General features: G+C 40.9%; 1 protein-coding gene across 3 annotated transcripts in view; it reads right to left on the reverse strand.

Moving 5' to 3' along the window:
* Window positions 1-4,681: 4,681 nt before the first annotated feature.
* grin1a (glutamate receptor, ionotropic, N-methyl D-aspartate 1a) overlaps window positions 4,682-25,083 on the reverse strand; it is a 34,641-nt gene continuing 14,239 nt past the window's right edge. For 2 of the 3 annotated variants that reach the window (XM_042395320.1, XM_042395319.1), the window contains 13 exons: window positions 24,805-24,949; window positions 23,499-23,585; window positions 22,962-23,097; window positions 22,513-22,640; window positions 20,254-20,418; window positions 19,213-19,331; window positions 18,746-18,858; window positions 17,875-18,023; window positions 17,567-17,724; window positions 16,855-17,016; window positions 16,454-16,563; window positions 15,938-16,083; window positions 4,682-6,647 (listed from right to left, as the gene is read on the reverse strand). In XM_042395320.1, the coding sequence (XP_042251254.1) occupies window positions 6,579-6,647; window positions 15,938-16,083; window positions 16,454-16,563; window positions 16,855-17,016; window positions 17,567-17,724; window positions 17,875-18,023; window positions 18,746-18,858; window positions 19,213-19,331; window positions 20,254-20,418; window positions 22,513-22,640; window positions 22,962-23,097; window positions 23,499-23,585; window positions 24,805-24,949 (1,687 nt within the window). In that variant the 3' untranslated portion in view covers window positions 4,682-6,578. Of the gene's footprint in view, window positions 6,648-10,056; window positions 10,168-15,937; window positions 16,084-16,453; window positions 16,564-16,854; window positions 17,017-17,566; window positions 17,725-17,874; window positions 18,024-18,745; window positions 18,859-19,212; window positions 19,332-20,253; window positions 20,419-22,512; window positions 22,641-22,961; window positions 23,098-23,498; window positions 23,586-24,804; window positions 24,950-25,083 lie in introns of all 3 variants that reach the window. The other variant, XM_042395321.1, reaches the window with a different exon arrangement.

Raw genomic sequence — 25,083 nt, forward strand, 5'->3', positions numbered from 1 at the left:
ACTGAAGTATTGATTATTGCTCCTGATAACCTTCACTCAGTGATCAGGCAGAACCTTGGTGCCTTATCCTCATCTTCTCAATCTAGTCTGTGTAATCTTGGTGTGATTTTTGTCCAATCCATGAGTTTTGATGCTTTTATTAGGAAGCTGACTTGATCATGTTTCTTTCACTTAAGAAACAGCCAAAATCAGGTCTGATGTGTCAAGAGCTGGAATTCTGTTTTTTACCCGTATTAATAAATCTTCCTTGGACTGCTTACAAACCGTCCAAAATGCTGCTGCTAGGCTTTTAACACAAGTCAACAGATGGTCACATATTACACCTATTTTAATCTCTGTACATTGGCTTCCTGTTAATTTTAGAATTCATTTTTAAAATCTTAGTACTCACTTATAGAGCCCCACTTGGCTCCACATTATATCGTGGACCCTCTGCACCACCAGAGGGTCCTCTAATCAGGGTCTTCCAAGTGGTCCTTGGACACATTTTAAGACTCAAGGAAATCATGCATTCGAGTCAGCAGCACCTAAGCTTTGGAATAGTCTCCATAAAAGTCTGAGTTCTCTGGACTCTGGGGACTCTTAAAAAGCAGTTAAGAACCCATCTGTCCAGAGGGGCATTTAGGTAGCATGTGGTATTTTATGTTTTAACTTGTGATTTATACCTGTTTTTTACCTCCTGTGTGTTTTATTTGTTGTTTATCTTTGATTTATTTATTTATTGTTTTTTGTGTGCGTGCCTGTGAAGCACTTTGTGACTGGTGTCTGTGAAAGGCGCTGTATGAATAAACTTTACTTACTTACAGTGCCTCTAACCCAGTGACTCAACCTCAACAGAAGAGATATTTTTTCTTGACCTTTGTCATAATAACACACAAGTGAATCAACAAACATGCAATTTTTTGACATATTTCCACTGTTGACTTTCCCATTAAAAACACAGTCATAAAGCAGCTGGCATTTAAAATGGGCCCATTTATGTAAGGTCCATATTGAAAACACAGCAGAGAGGAAGAAGTAGGGAGAGAGGAGCAAAAAATAAACACATTATATTCAGAATAAATAAGTAAAGCTGTGATAAGTGAAAAAATAAAAAGGAGCAATGCTGTAAAAAACAACAAAAACCTTTTTCTTTAGCATTCAACTGTATCACAGTCGTCATTAGTATCAGGAGTTTGTCATGAAACTATGTGTTCAAATTGAGGACTTTAGTGAGTTGAAATTATTTTGTTGTTTCTAAGTCAAGAATGAACTGTCAAGATCAACTTTTAAGGACAAAAAAATCCTACAATTACAGTTCCTTGACAACTGAACAAACTCCATCTGCTGATGAAGACTGTGTGATATGTTTAAAAGCTTCAGCAAAAGCTAGAAAGTGAGATTGTATTGTTGAATTGCAGTTTCAAAAGTCAAGAATGACTTTTCAAGCTGAAATTTGCCATAAAGTTTTGCATTTTACATCCAGCCTAATTCTTAATTGCAGCCCGTTTCATTGTTCTTTTCATGAGTCAGACTTTTTCCAAAGTCTCATAACAGTCCTGAGCAACTTCCACCGAATCCACGTCATGTGGGAACAAGTTCGTCTATCACGCCTCACAGATCTTTATGTGATCAGATATCAATGTGTCCTCAAAGCATCTTGGGTGCGTTCACACTTGTGATCAGATCACCCAACACTCATGTTAATGCTGGGTGTAAACAGGGCCTATGAGAAAGCAAGGCACATGTTGGACATCTTGTGGTCACTTTTAGAACCTGCATTAGCTCCTTCAGCAAGAGGCAGTCAAGGAATAATGAAAGTGTGGATGTCAGACTGTGCTAAATTTCATTTGGCTATAGCACACACTTAAGCAGAGCAAACAGTCCAAATGCATTTTTAAGTAAGTATATAAGAGGGAACATTTAAATCATAAATTCCTCCACAGCCTTTCCTCAGGCCTGTACTTTCTCTCATTGTTTCTTGTACATGAATGATTGCAGACACAATATGGCATCAGACATGTTTTGACATTGACATTTTACATGAGCAGCAGCTTCAGGACATTTACAGTAAAAGGGTTAATTAAGGCTCAACTGTTCTGATCACCCACATCACCAACTTGATGTACAGTAATTTAGAGGTTGAACACAGCAAATTTAGGTAAAAACTTAAAAAAAAAAAAAAAAAATTAAAAGAATCTAACTTGTTTACAAGGAAAAACCCTGCAATATGTATTAGAAATAAGGACAGTTACTCAGACTGTACATCAAACTTTATGTTTAAATGACATTGTTGTGTTTATTGTGTTTTTTTAGCAGAGGCCTGAGACCTGTACATAAAATCTGGTTGTAATCCACAGGACCAATCAGCACTCAGTGTCACATCAATCTCTCTCACAGAGTGTGACAGAGTGTCTGCTGTGATCAGGACACAGGGTCAATGGACCAGAAAAAATGTCTCACCTGACAATACCCTGCGTTAATTAATGACGTACAAGGTATGTCATTAATTAACAAAGACAGCTGTGATGTGAAGAATGATGGTCCTCCCAATTTAATTAAAAATTACACTGACAGTGACTGTGTTGGTGTTATGGTATATTCCACTTAGGTATCCAGAATGACATTGGTATCATTTCAGCTGCTCTAGGTCATATTATTGACAATGTGTGAGGGCTGTTTAAAAGAATGAAGGTTTCCAATGAGCCTAAAGATATACAGTACATGTCAGACAGCACCCCTTATTTTGTCTGTAGATGCAACATGACATTTTGACAGATACAGGGAGAAACCCTTGATTTTATCAAACTTGTCAGTTTGTTTTTAAGTTACATGGTACAATGTGTGGAAGAGACATATACTGACAGATCGATTAACAAGGCTACATCCTAGTTTTTGAGATATTTCAATTTCAAAGTAGTGGCCAAAATAGCCAGGAACAGATACAGTTTGTCAGTTGTATAGCTGACTCTTAAGTCACTGCAAAGAGCATAATATTAATTTTGACTGTAATGAAACCCAGTTCTTTAATTGCATATTCATCTTTTCCATTTTTTGATGCGTTTTGCTGGCTTCTCTTGTTTTTTTAAGCACTTTTTGTATCACCAGGGGAAAGACAGGCTCCAAAACACCACAGCTGAGACATACTATCAGCTGATCACTTGGCTGGCATGTTGATAAAAAGTTACATGTTCACCTGACTCAGATCAACATTATCATCACATGTTGTGTAATGAGTGTAAGTCCAATAGTCACAATTGTTTTTAGCTCTGGTTTGGTCTCCATGAACTCCTGAGAAAAACATCAGGCTCTTTAGCTGCTCAGTTCACCAACCATTCACTTCAGCTCTGCTGCTTCCTGCTGGGCAGGTCACATTCAGCTTGTCTGAGCTTGTTATCTGGAGATTGCTGCTTTCAGTTTTATATGAATGGTTGGTATGAACATTATGGAGTCAACCATACAGTCAGATAGCCAAAACAATTAGCTATTACAGTGACTAAAAGCTGCGTAGAGCTGCTGCAAAGTTTATAATTCTGGCAACACTTGCAACATCAGATCACTGATTCACTTTTAACGTCAAACATTTTAATTCATTTTATATGTGTATTTTATTTACAATGGTGTGGAACATTTAAACCATGTGTTTGAGAAGTGCTACATGTCTGTTTTTCTTTCTTTTAAGAAAAGTCTATCAAGCTCAGCATGAAAGCAGGCAAGATTGTTAAAAATCTCCAGCATGCACTGTTGCTTCAGCACCGGACCACTGCACATCAGACTGTTGGAAAATGCCTGCCTTTGCCAACATCAGGCTACCATTGGAGCTGGTGAGTTTGCTGCCAAATCCGAAGTGACTCGTCCAGTACTGTGCTTGTTAGGCAATCACATTATTGGGAAATGAATCTGATACGGGTTGTATGCTAGTATCAAATGCATTTTAAATCTCATTGCAAGACCTGTTGCCTTTTACTGATGCTCTCTCTTGCTTTGATTTGTTCTCAGCCTTTTTAAAAACTCGTTTGTCTTCGATTCATATATTGATGCAAAGGTGTTATTTTCTTTTTATCTCTTCCTTCTCTTTTGTTCTTTTTTTGGTACAGTGTGTACTTATATTGTTTCGTTTGTATATATGACACACCTAGAGACTCCTCATATAGCAGTTTAAGAAGTGCTATTACAAAAACTTACTCATACTGTACTCAGTCGATCACAACAAAAATAATTGCTAACAATTTTGGTAATTGATTTATTGTTTAAGTCAAGCAACAATGCCAAACATTCACATTCTCCTGCTTCTCAAATGTGAGGATTTGCTGCTTTTTTCTGTTTTATATGATTATAAATTGAATATCTTTGGGTTTTGGACTGCTGGTTGGACTTAAGCAGTTTGCAGACACCACTTTGTCCACTGAGGAAAGTGACATTTTATTGATTATTTCTGTGCTATTTATTGATTTGTTGAAAAAAAACAGCTGAGAGATTAATTGATACTGTAAGTAACTGTCAGATGCAGGACTTTAAATAATTAAAGCAGAAGAGCGGATGGACTTGGCAGTATGTAAGTATATTTTATTTACAGTTGTATAAACAAGATAATTCAATGCAAGATCTTTACTGGAAAAGGTAAGAAAAACAAGTGATTCTTCCCTTAAGGGGTGTTGTCATGTTTCTGTGTGTGTGTGTGTGTTGATGCATGCCTGTGTATCACAACTGCTGTGTGTGTGCATGTGTGTATGTGTGTGTGTGTGTGTCTGTGTGTGTGTGTGTGTGTGTGTGTATAACTATAATATAAGACATTCTCAGCTGCAGTCATAATACAAGCGCAGTACAATCTCCTCAACCCCCATCTACACTGAACCAGATTCTATTTACATTTCATTCAACTTAAGTGCGTCACACAGCTCAGCTAACTGTACACGGCAAACAACACGCATCCAAGAAAAAAAAACAAACAAACAAAAAAACGAAAGCACTGATAATAACACGTAAGCATGCATAGGCCAGAATGAGAATGTGATCAGAGGCAAAGTATTGGTTCAAGTTTAGAAACCAAACTCTGTTTTAGCACATTGTGTGGTTGTGTAAAAGTGTCATTATGTCACTTATAAAGACTTTGTAGATACTACTGTTTGTAAGATTTGTGAAATTAAAACATCTTAAAGTGGAGAAGTTAACATGTTTGACTGATGTTATAGAGGTTCTGTTCCTATTCTCTTGATAAATCAGTATATTTTCAACAGTTTTGGGAGACCCCTCAGCTTAAAGTGCTATGCGGTGCCAGCCAGACACCAGAAAGAATGTGATAGTCTTTCAACAAGCAGCAGTGGTTTCTCAGCTCCAGAAAATGGGAAACGGCCTGTTTTTGCATCTAACCAAGACCTGCACACAAGCTCGCAAGCTGAGCCACGCTTTCAATTCACTCGGGTTCCTTCGTGTAAAAGTTCTCCGGTGCTGCGCAGCAAGGAGTGTTTTGCACGAAAGATCGAGTGTTGGTTGGGTGAAAAACCTGGCCCTTTGATGCAACCCCGTCGAGACTGGAAATTGAGAAAGACTGCTGCAGCAGGAGAGAGGAAGAGAGAGGGCGTCCCCAAACGCAACATGGCTTATGGCTGAGACCTAAAAACACCAGTCTTACTTGAAGGTTTCATCAGATTGCAAATTAATCTGTAACTTCATGTATTCACTACTTATCTCTCGCTATAAATAGTAGCAAAGTTTAACTGATTTTCTTTAAGAAACTGAGTTCTTAGAAATAAAAAACAAAACATGCATTTGGCATTTTTGTAGAAAATGAAAGGGGAAAAAGATTCAATTTTAACAACTACTAGTCCAGAATATAGCCTTCAAAATATCAATTATCTATTTCATTAACTATATCATTCAGATACATAAAGCTCTTATTCATATACAAGCACACACATGCTTCCATCATCTTCTCTGGTAGACAAGATTAGTTATATCCTCTTTGTTATCATTAGTGCCTCCTGATGAAAGAAATATCATCTAAAAACTTTTAAAGTGTAGATAAAAACACAAGAAGTTCCTATTAAAAATACTTGATATCCATTGAAGCTTACAGTACATATTGTATTGCAGTATATGTTGTTAAGAAATTCTAAATATTACTATTGTATCTAGGCCCTAATTGGAAGTGATATGTTAAGTACAGTACTTGCACCAAAACTGGTTTATTTAAACTTAACCAAACTAAGCTGGTCAGGAAACTGGAAATAACATCAAACATTAAGTAAATTTCTGTGAGTAAAAGGACAAAAACAAGGTTAAATAAGTCAGCTAATAATATACAGACGGAAAGATTGTATATGTGAGTCAGATGGGTTCTTCTGTGCATGCTCAGGGACCCTACAAACATCTAACACCAGGTAATCCTGACTTCAAAAAAGGTGCAACTTCAGTGTTTTCAGCCACTTCTTCAGCAAGCAGTTTCTTCGAAAGCTCCGAAAGCGGTGAAATGAAAGCTTCGGCTTCAACGGCGAAGGGAAGTCGAGGAGATGGCTCTCTCCCCTCCGCTTCCCCTTCTCCTTCCTCGTCTCGTTTTTCCTCTCTCCTTTGGGGAGCAAACCTCGGCGTCTCCCTCTCTTTTACACCACAGTGCTGACAGACGGGTCAGACAAGTTGAGTTGGCCCGTGATGTCAGTGGGTGGGTACTGCTGCAGAGGTGAAGAGAAATGGGGGGGAAAGGAGTAAAGGGAGACACATAAGAGGGTGTGATTTCTTGACAAAAGCAGCATTTGGAAGCTTTGTTGCAACTTAATCTATACATTCGTTTTGATTTTTAAGAAAACCTGCGCTTCATTTCTGCAGAAATGTAGAAGCAGGAGGGTTCTCTAACCCCTCTCAGGCAGACCTCAGTTTTTCTGATTGCTATTTTGAATCTTTTACGTTTGGATTTTTGTAAAGCAGTTTGGTTGTGCCTGAGGTGGGCTAGTTGGGAGCAGATGTAAGGTCATGAGAGTCTAGACAACAGCAAATTTGAATCAGGCAATCATTTATTTTCCAGCCTGACAACATGACTGGGTGATAATTTGCTGCCACGGGTAAAACGGACAGCTCATTTATCTCCCTGCAGTCATTTGTACGCATGCAGACTTCTCTAATTTTAGCAGCTCAGGAGGAGAAGATGAATTTCAGGCTGATTTCAAAGTGCTGTTGTGTCGGACTCTTACATCCAGTCCCCACTTCACTGTGCTTCTTTTAAAGCATAGTGCGTTGAATTAGAGGCGTCTACAGTACTGAGAGGGGGAAACAAGATCTCGATTGCATGCAGGTGCTTAGTTTCTATGGTAATCGTTATTATGCTTTTGACTGAGTCTTTTGAGTCTTGTGTGGTCTGAAAGCAGTAAGCCATATTTTTCACAATGCTGAGGCTGCTTTTTCTACTAATGAGCAAAAATATAGAAACATTATGAAACAATCACTCATTAAATATTGTGAATACAGTCAATTACATCATAAATATAGCTTCAACATGCGTTTTTTTTGTAGTAATGATTCCTTGCGTCATGTTTTAAAACACAGTGGTATTGGGCGGAGTAACTAACTTGTCTGCATTATGCTCTTTAGAATTGGACTGATTTCCAAAATGCCAATTAAAATCCTGACTCACAGCACTATATTAGAAGAACCAGTTTCATAACACCCAATGTGCAAGACATTAAATACATAAAAGATAATTGTCCTACATTAATGATGGCAGAACCAAAACAGGGAAGAGTCTTGCCTCACGGTATCCATCTCACTTTTGTACTTTTTGTGTCTCCATTAAGCAAGATCTTACAATTTAAGTTCCTCTCGTTTTAAGCTGATAGAGCCAATACATTCAAGCATATGAGCTTCAGAAGCTGTTATGATGCAACTAACATGCTGACAGATGGGGCAACATCCAGCCTGAATGATAAAAGGTTTCATTTTTCTAAATCAACTGGAGTCAGAGTGGATGTCGCTCATCTCCTTGACCCGTGAGTTGCATCATCCGACGGCTTACAGCCCCCATTTAGGTCTCCTCATGTCTTGTACCTTGAGGGCCTGCTAACAGCTCACCCTACTGGGGTCAAGTGGACCAGCAAAAGAGAGACACTTCACAACCACAGTTAATGGTTTTAAAGCTACTTATTCAATACAGCTATAGTGAGTCATCTTAATATATGGCACAACTACAAAGATTATTTCTACTTAGTTCTACCGTTACTACATCTATGACAGTTACAGTAATCGGCATGCTTGCAGAGGGAGAGAGGAGCAGTGTGGCATGTGGGTGAGGGACACTGACACTCAAGTCCATTGATATCCATTAATATAAAAGAAGAACATTTATATAAAATCAAAATAATGGTCAAAGACTGAAGATGGTAAATCTTTAAATTGGAGCATCTTTTTTGATTACGCTGAATCCTGTTTTAAGTTTCCACTTTGAGCCATTTTTTTCCCTACTGGGGCTCCCAAACCAGCATCCGAACCCTCATAAAGACATAATAACAATGGTGATCCAACTCTTCTTCTCTTCAAAGGTGACCAATTCTATTGTGAAACCTCCAGGGGAGAGTAAAGATGGTTTGGTTCAATGCAGAAACATCCATAAAAAAAGACAGTTAACACAAGAGAAAGAGAGAGAAAGACAGAAGATCAAATAAAAACACTCAAAAAAAATTTGTGACCTGTTAGCTTAGCTGCAATAAGCTACATCTCCCCTGAGAAACACATTCAAAACACAATGTTAGTACAGAAGCCTTCCACTGAAGGTATCTGTGCTATCTTCAGAGATTTACGTTTTCTTTTCTTTTTAGAGTCCCATGCCAGATTTGGTCAGCAGACCAGCTATGTCTGGCGGAGCAGCTGGGCACAAATGACTGTGGGGTCACTGGTTTGTCAGAGCACTCCAAGCTTGCGGAGTGCACCCCCCCCCCCCCGACCGCAACGAGCAGGGTTTTTCAACTGAACTGTGAAGGAATGGAGAAAACCTGACACTCTCATTGTGCTGCAACAAAGGAGTCAAAGAGATATGAGATCTAAAGATGGTGTAAAAAGGGATTTTTAAAGAAAGAATAGCTTGTAACACAGTGAGAGTCTAAGGCTTCACAGAGTTTGTAGCCCATAAAGACAAGAATTAAAACAAAAAAGAAGACTGTCTTCGCCACCTGAAAATATACCCTGAAAGAGGCATGCACAGTTCAGACCACAAGGACACTGAAAAATAAACAGGAATTATGACAAAGAAAATATGACAAAGCAAAAAGTAAATTGATTAATAGAAATCCATGAGTGTAATCCTGAAATAGACATGTTGATAAATAAGACCACACATTAGTTTTCTTCTCAGGAGGACTGGCCATCACGACTACCTTGGAAATGGACTGTACAAAATGACAAAACACCAGCGCATGCTTTTCAAACCAAAAGCAAACCAACAGCGGCTGAAACCCAAACAGAGGAAGTGCAGGGTTGGTGCAAATAAAAGGTGGATATACAAAGGATCAAGCAGTCAAAACGACAGGACACCAACACAAATATACAAACACACACACACGCTCATGTACAGTACACACATCACAACGCCACCAAATGGGACACAATCGCCAGAATCCACGTCTAAACCAGAGGCGGGGAGGAAGAACAGCCCAAGACAAAACACCACTGGCAGACTGCTTGCTTTTGTCGCACCCCTTCTCCAGAAGAACACGCCGCTAATCCCATCAACCCCCCCCCAAAATCCTGGACACTTGGACGACCCCTCCCCAATTCAGAGCCCAGCTCCTGGCCTGGCCTGACCTGAGTTCCTGCACTGATGCCTTCCAGCCTGTTGAGGACCTACAGATGCTAAATGGTGATGGTTGATCGATGGTGAACGGACAGACACGTGGCAGAGGCCGCGGAGCCGTGTGGAAATGGGTGAGTGGAACATGGGACTCTCTCGCGGTCGGATATGGGAATGTAGGCAGAGAGGACAGAGAAGAGGAAAAAAGAGAAAGGAGGGGGGGAGGAGGAGAGACAGAGGAGAAGGAGGAGAAGAAGAAAGAGAGGGAAGAATAAACAAGGGAAGATGTTGCTTCTTCGTCTCCTTACCGTGTCTTTGGAGGACCTACGTCTCTTGATGCTGGAGGCCAGGGTGGTACTGATGGACCTAAAAGAGGCTTTCTTTTTGGGGTCGGGCTCTGCTCTACCACTTTTCCTATCCTAAAATAAATATATGTAGAAACATTATTCATGTTCTCTGGCTGGAGTGATAACCTTGGTCTCACCCATTCTTCTCTTCCCACCACCACCACCACCACCCGCCACCCCAATGAATTAATTATTATTTTCTAAATAGAGGGAGGGTCCTTGTGAGAAAGACTAGATCATTTGTAAAAGTAAAATGCGCAAAGAGGAAGAAAGAAAGGGATAAAGCCTGTTAGATGTGAGAGTGGAAATAGTCTGTTCAGTCTGATATGAGGGCACTCGACTACATTTTAAGCAACACTGTCACACTGGGACTGCACAAGATGGCACAGTAGTCCTCTAGAAATGTGCTGACACATTCACTCGGCTCCTAGAAATGCATTGGAATGAGTGATGACTGACTAGTAAAGATGTCAGTGGGTGTGATACCTACGTTACACTACTTAAACCATCTACAGTATTCTACCTGTACGCTCACTATTGCCTGAACGCACACTTTACAGTTCCAACTTCCTCATCTCCACACACAAGCGATGTCAAATTAAACATGGATCGACTAAACAGAATGCTGAATATGACTTTTTGAAAATATCTAGAACATATTCGCTACTCGGTTCTAGAAAACATTTTCAAATGCATTCCCGTCACAAAAAATAAACAAAAGAAGAAAAAGAAAAAAGAAGCATTTTTAACCGGCGAGCCAATTTGGTGCCCTCCCTTCCCTCCCTCATACCATCAGAGTGCCCCACAGCTACTCTCAGCACAATAACTGGGTGTTTGTGTGCAAAAAAACTCATATTAAGGTATTCTTACATCCTGAGTCTCTAGAGAGGAAGAGGGCTGCATAGGGGGAGAAAAGAAAAATGAAATAAATTTCCATCCACTTGATCGTTATTACTTTAAAGAAGATCCTTAAGCAAAAGCCAAGGGAACCAAAAAGGGTGAATATCTTTAAAAAAACACTAGCAAAGCAAACATCCACATCCAAAGCCAGGCAGGTGTAAAAAAGTCGAGAAGCTACGTATGGTATCAGAGGCAGGAGAGCCACTAAAATGCATATCAAAGAGGGAAAACAACAGCGACAAAAGTCAGTAATTAAAGCCCATTGAAAGTCATTATACCTTTAAAGGGGTATAATGGAAATTCACCCCACACACAAGGGGATGGGATGGAGATGGAGAGCATAAGAAAAGGAAAATGAATGGTCTCCTACTGTAGCTGCAAAAAATATTCTTTCTGTAAGTTTAAGTGCAGAAATGGAAAAGATTTGATGGAAGATGCTACTTCTACAAAAGAAAGCATTCTAAGATGGGCGTTAGTAAAGTATAAGTGGAGGATGAGCGAGTAGTTGCAGGGAGTGAGGCCCTTTGGGTGGGCGGGGCAGTGTGGTGTGAATTTCAACATGCCAAAAACATTGTATGAATGGAGGGAGAGATAAAAAAGGGGGAAACATAGAATAAGTAAACACAAAACAAATAGCATGACAAATCAATTTTGGCCAGCACTGGCCCCGCAGTACATCCTTTTTCATCAGGTCACATGACTAGGCTCTTTTTGGGCACATTTGTACCACCCATCACCCCGCCAACCAGCGTTTTCCTCTCAATCCCCTGATGTCATGATATCAGGTGGCGAGCAGGCATTAGCTGGCATGGCGGTTCGATGAAAGCTGGCAGGAGGAGTGATTGGTGCAAGACATCACTTGATTTTAGTGCAGGTGTAATAAGTAAAATGTTTTTCCTGTTGGGAGATGACATCTCATGTTAGTAAATGGTGAACGTCAGCGTGTGTAACAAGTGATTTTAACTGTCTTGGTTTCAGGAAAAATCAATGCCCAAGTGACGTCACTTCTCTGTTATTTTCCCCCATTTCTTACACGTTGTGAGACTGCAGGAATGCAGTCTGGTCGCTCTGAGCCCTGATGAGGTGCTGCGTGTGCACAGTCCCGGCCATGCAGGGCATGCTGGGCTGTCAGATGAAGTGTGGCATCAGACTCGCCTGTTTCTCGTTGGAAACAGAGGCGAGCCGCCGCAGTGCATCGTCATTATACACCATCATCATCATCATCATCATCATCATCATCATCACGTAACAGGGTTTCTGACACTTTGTTTTCATCTTAGACTGACACCAGTTTCAGTCTTCATCAGACAGTGCACTTCTGACTAACATCTGTTTTAACAGAGAAAGCTAGAAAGCCGGACATGTAGCCTCTTAGTGATGTAGTGGTCAACAAAACGTTGGGTAAACTATCTGCACCGTATCATAATAGTAAGAGAAATCAGAAACATGTAGTGATAGAAATAATTATGATGTAACTTTATAGAATACATTATAGTTAGTAGTATTAAGACCAATCAGCAAAACAATATATGAAGCCTATAAAGAACATATCAGAGCCAGATTATTGGTCAATATTAGCTTATTACACATAAATTGGCACAGCATCAATAGTGGAGATATGAAAAAATGAATTATATGCTGTATTTCTTGTTGTATAATTGTTCCAACTTTACTATGTACTATTTGAGTTTCTGTTAAATGTAGACTCAAAATTTCCAGCCAAGAATCTATAAAATTGCTGGCTTCATCTGTCTGTAAAGGTAATGGACTCTGAGCTCACAAAAACACAGATTTATAAATAATTTAAACATGACGTGACTATAACAGAATTATATGCGTTGTTGATGAAGGATGTCAATCATGTTGTCGTATACAGTCCCATTAAGTGCCTTGTTGCCCATGGTGCAGAGGGAAAGCAGCTGAGTCAAATCTGCTACTTCAGAATGATCTCTGTATTGCTTTTTATTCCTGTGCGTGCCTATTTGTTGACATTTAATTCAGACTTGAGTCATGTTAATGTAGTTAGTTAGTGCAACTTAGTAAGATTGCTGTCATGACTGTTAAGGGAAAGTCTCTGGGACATGAGACCGACATGTAAAAATGCCAGCACATTTACATTTATAGTAAAGTGCATGTCTGAAAAGAGCTTTACTGTCATCTTTGATTGTTATATTGTCATATCCTTCCTCAGTGCATACTGTCTCTTTGTGACAGCTCTGTGTCAGCTTAATCTTTGATTAATCTTTTTCAAAAATCTGTTCATGTTAAAAATGAATATTGACTGATACAGTATAACAAATATTTTGATACTGGCCTCAAATGTAGCACTTATTGTATCTTTATTTCCTCACTCATTACAAATCTCTTAAAAAGAGACAACATCTCATGGACTGATAGTGTGGCTATACAGTACATCCAGTACATCCATATACAATACTTTATATAATGTAAATTATAAATTTAGATCATAAAGATTTAAATCAGCTTTAAATTCTCTTACCTAAATATAAATATGTACTAACTGAGATTTTGTAGGTTTACCCCCACTACACCTCTGTGGCTACAGCTCCATAAAGCTGGATTATTGTAGGCATGCAATGCTAACAATGCATGCATCTTTATCTCTTTGTAAAGCATTGTGAAAGCAAAGTGTGCTAGTTAATGAACTTGTATATTTTGCGAGGTCATGTCAGTCTGCAGACGATGAGGAATGTACCACATGGACAGATTTAGATTAGTCAGAAGTGCACATTCTCTGGGGTTATGTCTCTGTGTTGAAAGGTGCACAGTACTTCACAGTGCTTTGCATAATACACAAACCTGAGGCAGTATAAGCACATAATAACATACAAACACACATACAAGCAGTCAAAATTATGCCAACAATGGGACTCCAGGTTTCAGTGCTTGCTGTACTAAGGAAGGAGGAGGCCACATAAACTGTGATCTTAGATTTTCCATCATGATGAGTTTGTTTCTTACATAACCAAGTTGTCATTTTTAATTTGTGTAAATCAGATCACGGTGAGTAATCACATCAGTGCACCAAAACAGTATGAATAATATCCTGAATAATACTCACGCAGAACAGAACAGATTGTATAAGCTCGACTTTGTGGGCTCACTCTGTGCTCCTCGCATGAGGCCCCATTACAGCGGTTATAGTTAGAGCAGTGAAGATTGTGTGGGTCCGTGATTTTAGCTCGAGGGCCCACAGTGACAGTAGATGAGTAAGATGAGCATGCATGAGCCGTCTTTGTTCAACGGTGCAGAAAAATCAACATGCTCATGGCTGACATAGATCTAAAACGCGCTGGTCTACAGGCAGTTTAGTGTGTCCCTCTCCTTTCTCAGTGATGCTCCCCCCCAACACCTGCATGCATTCGCCTGCTGAGTGCGCCTAGAGAACGTACATCCATATGAGGACAGTCACAACAGTTACATACAGTAGTCAGGTCGATGGCAGACACTCTCAGAAGGACATCGATTTGCTGACAGGCACTTGTGATTTTATACTGTACCTTCCTGCAGCCCTGCTGTCTCTACTCAGCAGGGCTGAGCACCGAGTTCTGGTTCAAGGCTTTTACAGAGATGCAGCAGAAAGAGCCACATCACACACTCACAGTGACTGGCCATTAAATGTGGCACCCCTGGACCTCCTAACTATCCAATCAGGTAGTAAAACCATAAAGAGTACAGGAAAGGAGTATGTGGGGGTGGAGGAGGGGTGCTCCGATGTGCCAACGCTTCACAGCCATATTTAATTGCATTGGCAGGCAAATCATGTTCTTCATTGGCTGAGCAGAGGACCTTATTGCTTGATTATAGCTTAAAGGGCCGGTTCACTCAAAAGAAAAAAAATCTTATTTACTACTAGTGGTACGTAGTCATGCATATAACTGTGAACCACAAACCTCCATTTTATTTAGTTACAGAGGTATAATGGATATCTATCCAAAACTCCCTGCATGGCTAGATATCACTAGGGCAAGTCGGAAAATATGTATTTATGTAATTTGATTGAGCTGACCCTTTAAATTGCTGCCTGCTAGGCAGCCACTGTGTTGCATGAAGCCTCCGGCATGCAAGATAAGTTTGACTCTTGTTGGATGTGTGCATTATGGACACTGCAGTGGATTAGAGGGGGAGGCAGACACACTGTACACTGCAGCGTGGCACGTTACAGCTATGCCGACAATACTGCGAGAGTCACTGCTGTGTGATTGTTCCAGGGCATTGATTTTAATCTTTATGCTCTATTTGCATTGTTAGCTTCTGGCTGTTGTTGGAAGATTGAAGGAAATCAATGATGACGTGCTCAAAGAGCATTAACTGTCCACTAATCACTGTTGTTATTGTTTTTTTTATGACTGGCTGGACATTTGTTTGTTTTAAAGGCTTTCCATGTCCGCATCATCTGACCTTATGAAGCGTATAAGCGCCACAGTAGCAGCTTAGAAACTACTGGTTCATGCCATGAACGTGGAAGGTGAAGTTTTAATTTGGATGTCCAATATGTTAAAGGATCACGAGGCTGATTATCTTATTGTTGTTGAGTAAAAACAGTGAGCGGTGACATGGCGGTGGAAATGGCTCTGCTAATCAGTTACATACTAATGAGGGAGTCCCAGCCACCGCTTGACTTCCGGAGGCCTCCTTATTGTCCTGCAGGCACACACAAGACACACGGGCGCAGTTGGCCTCTGGGAGCTGTTAGGACCTACAGGGTGGCCGCTCAGGATGCCTTGCAGTACATGAAGGCATCAGAGATCACAGTTTCTCATGCCGTGATCTGGAAGTCTGACCACTGTTGATGTGAAAAATTAAAGGCTCCTGACAGAGACAGAAATCAACCTCCATGAGAAGAGAGGCTTTGCTGGCTCGCACCCCAGTCCCGGCCCTTCCACCCTAGATGTGAGAGGACAGAGGGGATCATTCCTACCTGCAGGTTCTTCCTCCAGACATTGACGGCCGCAAAGGCCAGCTGCATCTGCTTCCTGCGGGCGTCTTTATGGCGCTTATAGGCGATTTCAATGAAGATGAGGAAGATCCCTGCTGCTATGCCTCCAGCCACCAGCATGAAGACCCCTGTCGGGAAGGGACAGACAGTTGGAGAAAGAGCAGAGACGGAGATGTGTGAGCTGCTGGTCTACAACCCCCGCCGCTCCCACTGAGCATGAATGCATGGTCTGCCTGTCATGCTCAGCGGTCACCCCGCCTTTTTTCAACCCGCTCCTACTGACGACAGCGGCTGTAAACCACACAATATTAATTGAAGACCACAACCGCACAAAGCCACAGCACAAAATACTGTACGGCACACTTCCACAGAGCACCCACGCCGACACTAAAACAACGATTTTGCAAAGGTATTGGACAAAAAAGGGCTACAGTACCTTACCACTGCAGTTTTTGTCCAATCACTTTTAACGGTTTCTCTACGCTATAAGGACCATACCTGCCATGTTTTCAAAGGTGAGTGTGGCTGGGGCATTGCTCCTCGAGTCACACTCCTGGTATCTCACCCAGGTTTTATCTAGGTCTTCCATGAAGCCGTTCTCATGAGAACTGCAGGGGGTTGGGGGTGGTGGGGAGAGAGGTGACAAAGTTAATACACGCCGCAAATGAGGGAATATTCGAGCCGCTCACTCCTGAGACAGCTAGACAAGTTCACTGACAAACAGACATAAACAGACAGAGACAAACAGACAGAGAGGGCAGGAGAGGGGAGATACAGAGAGAGATGTAACATAAGGCGATGTATTGGATGGCTGTAAATGGTCAATACGTGACCACGAAATCATATTGATAAGAAACCAAAAAAGTCATACGAGTAATGCAGCTTCGGCTGGGACAGACCTGAGAATGGCCAGGGACACATTCTGTTTCCAGGGGCTGTCCTTGCGCATGCCTATGCCAAAGCCCGAACGGAAAAACAGCTCTCCCGTGGTCACCAGGTCGCACTTCTGCGAGGCTTCAAACTCCAGCACCGCAGAGTCCCAGATGAAAGCATGCAGCTTGCTGTGGGGGAGGGGGAGGGAGGAGGAGGAGGAGGAAGGAGGGAGGAGGAGGAGGGGAAGGAGGGGGTTACGGTGCAACAATACAATGATTTACATACACATTTACGGCTCCCACCCTTCTCTCTCTCGCACACCAGATCGTGTGTGTCATTCAGCGTTTACCAGCAATCTCTACCGCTGCTTATGGCCCAAATGAAATCCAATGCCAGATGGGTGAGGGCGCGTCCCCCATTGGATTCCCCCCATCTCAAAGATGTTCGTCTGGGTACAACCTGAAAAAGGGTGCTCCTCGACTCAATGTTAGCTCAACCTCACACTGGTGCCAGTGCTGTTGACACGTCCACACCTGCTCCTGTCCCTGGACGTCTGCCTTGGCTGGGCGATGGGCCTGGATCAGATGGAAGGCTGCAGTAAGTCCTGCCGCTTCCACCTGGTCCGGAGGTCCATGTCCCCCCCCCCGAGCTGACTGGACTGACCCTGGAATATGTGCCTGACAGGTCGAGCAGCCGGCCGACACGTGCTCTGGTCGGCCCGGCCTGGCCGAGACTCACTTGTCACGCACAGCCTGGATAGCCTCGGCGGCACTCTCATAGTTGTGCTTCTCCATGTGGCGGTACATGGTGCTAAGCTCCACCTGCCGCCGGAAGTAGATGTCCACAGAACTCTGCTTCACTGTGGCATAGATGAACTTGTCCGATGGGTTTCTCAGCTGCACAAGGAGACAAGGACAAGGCACAAACAGTCATGTAATGACTGCTAATAATTTCCATTGATATGTAATTTTTTTTATTTATAAATTATAAATTTAATTTCATAAATAATAATGTTTTTGTGCGGTCTAGCACCATCATCTACACACCCTTGGGTCATTGATGCCGGTGATGCGCTCCTCAGGCCGGTCCAACACCAGGAAGGCAGCCAGGTTGGCAGTATAAGATGCCACAATGATCATGGCAAAGCCGGCCCACACCATACCCAGGATTCTCGCTGAGAAGCTGCGCGGGGCACCTGTGTGGAAAGTTCAAGATTTGACCTTTAAGCTCAGTAAATTTCCATTTCGAATCAGATCAGCTGTGTAGAGTAGTTAGCCGGATATTTCCATTTCTGTCAAGTAATAGTTGTACCACTCAACACTAATAACCTCTAAAACTGCTACTTCTGTTACTACTTTTACTACTGTTACAGCTTCTGCAAATAATAATAATAATAACAACGATCATTAACAATATATTACAATCGATGGTTAAAAAAACTCTAATTATCTTACAAAACTACCTGGAACAAAAGAAATGACCTAGAACAAAAAATACAAGCCACTAAAACTATCAGACATGAAAATGACACACTTGAAGACAAATGAAACAAGCAAAGGCAGCAGGAGTAAAACTGCTGAAAGACAACCAGCATCAAAGCCTGTCTTCACAAAATGCGATTTAAAAGCAATTAATTTGTCATCCTCAAAGAAAAACCCCACAGTGAGGCAACACCTGGAGCATTTCTCTGCCACAAACGTCTTGATTTTGGTCTTTATACAACTGCTAAAAGACCAAAGTACTCAACAGAATAGGCTATTTTTCACAGCGGATATGTTGGTTCATCAAAGTGGGAAAAGCACAGATGTTACTAATAACATTAATGATGGCTCCGTTAAGCTATGACAGTGTGGCTGTGGCAAATTTCTTCAGTGAAAAAGGTGTTTTACAGTGTTCTGGGAGAAAGGGAACATTCACCTTCTCCTATTCCAGAGTTCAGCAACACTCCCCAGGAGAACCACATAGCAGATGATAAGGTGAGGGCATCTTCTTCTTCTTCTTCACTGTTTACTTTAAATCTTCCAAACGGGCTAGAGGGAAGAAATCGGGAGGGGTTGCGGGAGATACAGTGAGAAATCACTGAGAAGCTGTAGAGGCGAAAACCCTGGCAACCCCAGGCAGGGAAAGGAACTGAACATGAGCGAGCGAAGCAAGAAAGAAAACAGAAAGAAAACAGACACAGACGGCGGCACAGGGACAGAGCGGTGGGATGGTTGGAGCCAATCTTCACCTCTGTCTGCCTTCTTGTCCACACCGAGGGAAGATCTGTAGCGGGCAAGGAGCGCATGTACACACATATACACACACTCACTGATTCAGACCTGAGTACACATGAACACACACATACAGGCACACACATACACACACACAGGTTCCCCTTGTACCTGAACCGGTCTAGTAGGTAAAGCATCACCGCCACCACATGCACCGAAAGACCCACCAGCAGCCACAGCGTGCTTTGGAACGGCTGCATGAACGAGTCCAGTGTACTGCGAGGGATTTCCTGAAAACACACACCACAGATGGTTATTGATTGATATTTAACAACTTTTATTACCTTAGTTGCGCATATTATGTCCTAAACTTTTCAACCCATGTACATTTACAATTTTTGCTAACCATTTTTGCTATAGAGTTTTAGATTTTCAGATGTATTCTTCCTTCTGGCACCTTGTGGCTCCAGGCACCCTCTTGTTTCCATTAATTTCTGAGTGGAATGAAAATCTTAAGCAAACCCTTGAAACTTGCGTGAGTTGTGTAACCCATAGTTAATCCACAGGTAATAAGGTACCATAAATTTTGTCACATGATCACCCTTGTGTGGCAAATGCCAATTGATTTGAAGCCAGCACTGCATTACCTCATATTAATAACAAATATATACGCAGATTTGCTGTCCAATGTGATGGATTACACACAAGATTTTAATACCAGACAGTATAGAAATGGATGAAAGCTAATAGATGCCTGAAAGTACACAGTGCACATTGTTTGCAAAAAGGTCAGGTGTGATTTAAAGTCTATATGATGTGCAGAAAACAGAAGTAATGAAGCGGCAGAAACCATGGCAGCTGTGTATAAATTTCCCTCCCACTCAATAATTATTTTCAGATGAATGGTGACCCAAATGTATGTAATTTGTGTTATTGCTCATCATATCACATGTCACTACTGCTGTCCATATATCAAGTAAAATTATTAGGATAGTATGCTGGTTACACACCTAACAAACAAGTTTTCTGTGTTTATTTGCAAATGTCATAGCGAGCGTAAAATTGCTGGTCCTTACTGACACAGTAGGTGCACACAGAATAAAAAATTGCCTTGACGGGTTTTTTCGAACAAGAGCAAATGCACAACAAGATGATACATGCAGTTCCCCGGTGGCTATCTGACATGACAAAGCACCAAAAGTGAACACATACCTTTTTGACAAGGATGGTGAGACCTTGATATTTAAAGGGTTTGGAGAACTCGATGTACTGGGCTCGTTCGTTGTTTATAGTCAGCGGGGCTACAATCATGTCAGCCAGGCCCCCCAGGAGCTCTCCCATCATGCCATTCCACTCTTTCTTGTTACTGTTGTTCACCTACAGCCCCAAAAGGAAGGTGTTGACATGAGAGTCCGCTATCAACCCGCTGTCTACTAGACCACAGAATGTTTTTTACAGGTTTTAGGATTTGGGTTAAGCCTAGTGGGGATATACAAAGTGCTAGGCATGCTCTACATCTTTAAAACGGGCTCTGTCTTATATATATATATATCAAAAGTGGGTTCACTATTTTCTGTTGTTCAAGAAATCTGATAATGTAACACCAAAAATGTAGGATTGTGCTCATGCTTTGACTATAAAACAGGCTTTTTTTCTGGGTTAGAGGTTCATGTTTCTGTTCAGTCCATGCAGGTTTTCAGCTGATCATGTCCGTTTTTCCCTCCTTTCCTTTCTCGTCTTACTTCTGTGAAAGTGGGATCTTTACTGACTTGTGTTACACAGTCATGCTGCCATTTTTTCCAGGACTCTGCCACAAAAGAGATTTTAATCTCAAGAGATCTTCCTGGTTAAATACACATGAAATAATGAATAATATGAAATAAAATCAATGTTAGGCTACATGGTGTTGGCATTGCATCTAAATAATACCATGACATTAAAACATGGCTCGGATATGTCATGCTCTTAAATATATGTATAGTTGTAATACTAGTTGTAACACTTCAGTCTGTTGGCTTTTATTGTGAGCCTTTGTGCGAATGGATTTGAGTACTGGACTATTGTACTTTATTGTTAACACAAAGATTTTTTTGTGTGTTAACAATTTTGCCTGAAGTGATTATTTTATTTCCAACAAAAGTTATTATGAATGTGAATTGTTATGAAAATGAGTATTGAATACAAGTGTTGCTATTAAGCATTGGTTACTGTTACAGTACTTACTAATTGTCAAGTCCATCAAAACATATAAACACAACATGTCTCAAAACGTAATATTACACAGCAGTACTAGATTTTTCTGCACCAGGATTGTTTAACAAAGTTATTTTATCAGTGTATCATTATATTCTGATGTCAGTCACAAACTCCCAGTTTAAAAACAAACTATTTATCCTAGAAAATATCCAAATCCACCATTTGCACCATTGTTAGTCAGTATAAAGCTAGTGTTAGCTCAAAACTGTTAGCTAAAAATGACAGTTTGTATATATAAGTAACAAACTGTTGATAAGGTACTCTGTGACGTTGTGAAGGGGCAGTGTCAAGAAAGAAATTTGCAAAGGTGCGTAAAAGGGCCAAGTTCTTTAATGCAAAGGCGTCCTGCTTGAGTAATGCATAAACAGATAAACAGGTTAAATAAAGCCAATTAGATGCCATTGTCTTTTTATGTGATGGCATGTTTCCTAATTTACTTGTAATCTTTTCCCTCACAGGGCAATGTTGAAAATGAATGCATATTGTTCATTGACTGCAACACCAGAGCAGATGAACAACATGAATAGTGAGATTTGAGCCATATTAAATAATTAGCTCATTGTTAAACATAAACTAGGCTCCCAACCTATATGCATGTATATATATTTTAATTACACTGTATATGTAAAGCCCAACTAGGGACAAGAGTTGAAAATTAGCAATAGCTAATAGCAACAGTTTCATGCTCTGTATTGGAACTATGTTAAATTGCATCGTCCCTATCAAATAAAATAAAAATTCAAATTCAAACCACAGCAGAAAACTGACCTTTTCATCCAAAACCCACAGTAGTTGGAGGTGGAATAAATTAGAATCTCATTGTAGATTTTTACAGGTTTTTTTTCTGGAATATATCTAGTATCTTCAATGTGTACTGGTACCTGTTTTACAACCTATCAATACATGTTTGCATGTGATAACTATATTGTCTATTAAAACACATTTTAAAACTGAAACTAGATCACTGACTATTGACAAAATCACCTACTGGACATTTGACAGCTGTGGGTCTTTGCTCTATGACTGCTTAACGCTTCAGCTTGGGATAAGTGAGATTACTACTGTTAGTCGAGTACAACAAAATGATAAAAAGTTTAAGTCACGTAAAGTAATGAATGTGAGATATTGCATGCAACCTGTGCTTCATGCAAAAATGTGCATTCATGCCTATAAATATGACAGATATGGCTGTTAGTTTGTTAATGTAAAACTAACCCGCTCCTGAGTTCCAAATTTCCCATCAGCCACCAGGTGAACCTCATAGGTAAAGTTCATGGTCATAGCCAACTTGATCAGGAGATCAATACAGAATCCATAACAACACTGCGGTACAATTGGGCGTCCTGTAACAAAACCAGCAATGGTTGCAAGTTACAATCAGTCCTGAGGAAACATGTTAGATTTAATTTTTTGAATCCAAAGGCGGCGCACGTAGACTGAACAAAATGCGTCACACGGTGCCCCTTGCACTCACACACTCAGACATCACACTCAGCAGACCACGCACGTCCCAGCATCCTGACAATCACACATTCTGGATGGCACACTCAGCTACATGCATACATATATAGATACCTACTGCATATATATGTATGCATCTCCAGTGGGTGTTTGGCGGGTGCAGTAAAAGCACATTGATATTATAAACGTCCCTGATGTGTTACCTGGGATGGTCTCATTGGGCCCAGTGCAGATAACCTTTTTAATTAAGACTCCATTTAATGTCATTTCCTCCTTGCACGTTCCGTCCGGCATAGTTGGTTTGACATACACAAATGGCTCCTGGTGTATCGTCACTATCTACAACAGACGGGACAGAAAGCTGTTTATCACGTAGTCAGAGCTGGACCCGTTTCGATCCTGAGGGACTTCAGAATAGCCGAGAGAGAGCGAGAGAGAAATTAAACCCATGTCCAAATGCCCGGATACCCAGAGACACATAAAGACAGACAAATAGTTGAATGTAAAAATAACTGACAAGGATAAAAATGAGAGGCTCTTTGCAGGCCTATGACAAATTTGAAGAGATACAAGTCATAGCAAATAAATCACTGCAGCCTTCACGAACGAAGAGTAACTTCATTCCCCTCTGAGAAACAAACGTTAACGCACTGTCCAACACAAGCATATCAGCTGAGGTCCGTACTCTATCTGTGTAGACATAAATGTCACATCGCTGCAGCTAAGTGAAGGCACCTTACCTTTAATCGAGTGGACATCTGGAAGCCCTGCGGTTTTTCAGTCTCTCCTCCGGGCCAGATGATCTTCCGCTGATTGTTCATTACCACCTGCAGGGATGCCACACACATATAAGGTATTATAGTTGAGTGCTGACAGAAGGCATGCTGCTGATGAGGCTCCAACACTGTGGGTGAGCATCACTAATGAGTCAGCTTTATATAACCACAGCTCAGCGGTTCCTTTATTTATCACATTGACCTCTGACTTATGTATCATACCTGAAGGCTTCAGGAACTTATTATTATTACACCTATCACCAGGGAACTGAAGTGCTGATCCCTGCAGTCCTTACTGTTTGCACTTTGCATGGCTGCAGCATGTTAATAACCACCATTAGCTACAAATTGAATAGTTTGAAAAAACTAACTAGTTCATGCCACAGCTTTTAATTGCATCTCAAGCAACATTTTTAGATTTATTTTCAGCTATTGTTTTCCAAATTCAGTACAAATTGAGATAGGCAATCAATTACAGCAAACAGGTTTTTTTGGTCAAGTTATGGTGGTATGGTGACACAGTTTGAGAAAAAGACATCCAAGATGTGGAGCAGCTGACTCTTACATTTTAGTGTAAGTGACAAAATTTGAATTCATGAGTGATGTTTTTGTTGTCAAGCCAAACCCAGATTATTATCCATAATAGGAATGTGGTTGTTTCTTGCGTTTCACAACAGGCACTAAAATCTTTGCTTTCGGCATCTTAATTTCTTGATTGACTTCTTTTTATCCCTGTTTTTATACCTTGTTTTCATAAAGCACATTTATGTCAGTTTTGATTTCAGGTCCACTGGACACTGGACAAATCTACAATCCCCAGCCAATGCAGAAAAAAAATCAAAGCATGGTTCGGCCAAAGTCAAAATCTTAGTAAAACGACCTGGTAATTTGAAGTTTGTAGTCAATTTTAATTATAAACTGACCACTTCCTCTCCTTGCCCTCTTGGCATCCAGTTGTTGTAAATCATCATATCTTCTATGTGCCCCAGTTATAAACAACAAAATTCTAAATACCCCCTCTAATCCATCATGATGGACTGTTGTAGCATCATGTACTGCAGAGTGTTTTTGCACAGAATGAGGACTGTGGAGTTGTCCTACATTAGCTGCATTGTACTATAGATAGAAAACTGGAGCGGCATGTCCAGCATAAATAAAAAGAAGACGCTGTACAACATACACATGAGTATAAAGTAGAAGATGAACTTGAAAAACTCTAAAATTCCTGTAAAATTTGTTTTATGGTTGTGTCAAATATTTAAAAGTTTACCTGTGTTCCATTGTATATGCCGACTTGAATGAGTCGACTCTTCTGGTAGTTGAGAATACTGTAGTGGGCGTACTTCCTGTCTCCGTCATCATTGAACTCCACACGTCCAGTGAGGCCCTCTGGGTATTTAGATGACATCAACACCCTGTGGCAAGCCAAGCAGAATGATTATATGTGCGAATGGGTGCACATTTGTTTACGCATGGATATCATGTATGTCATCTTCTTGGAGTGTAATGATGCGTCTTGTGTATCATTCGCTATGAGGCTCCCAATTCA

Source organism: Thunnus maccoyii, chromosome 19, assembly GCF_910596095.1.
Source record: "Thunnus maccoyii chromosome 19, fThuMac1.1, whole genome shotgun sequence".
Taxonomy (NCBI): Eukaryota; Metazoa; Chordata; class Actinopteri; order Scombriformes; family Scombridae; genus Thunnus; species Thunnus maccoyii.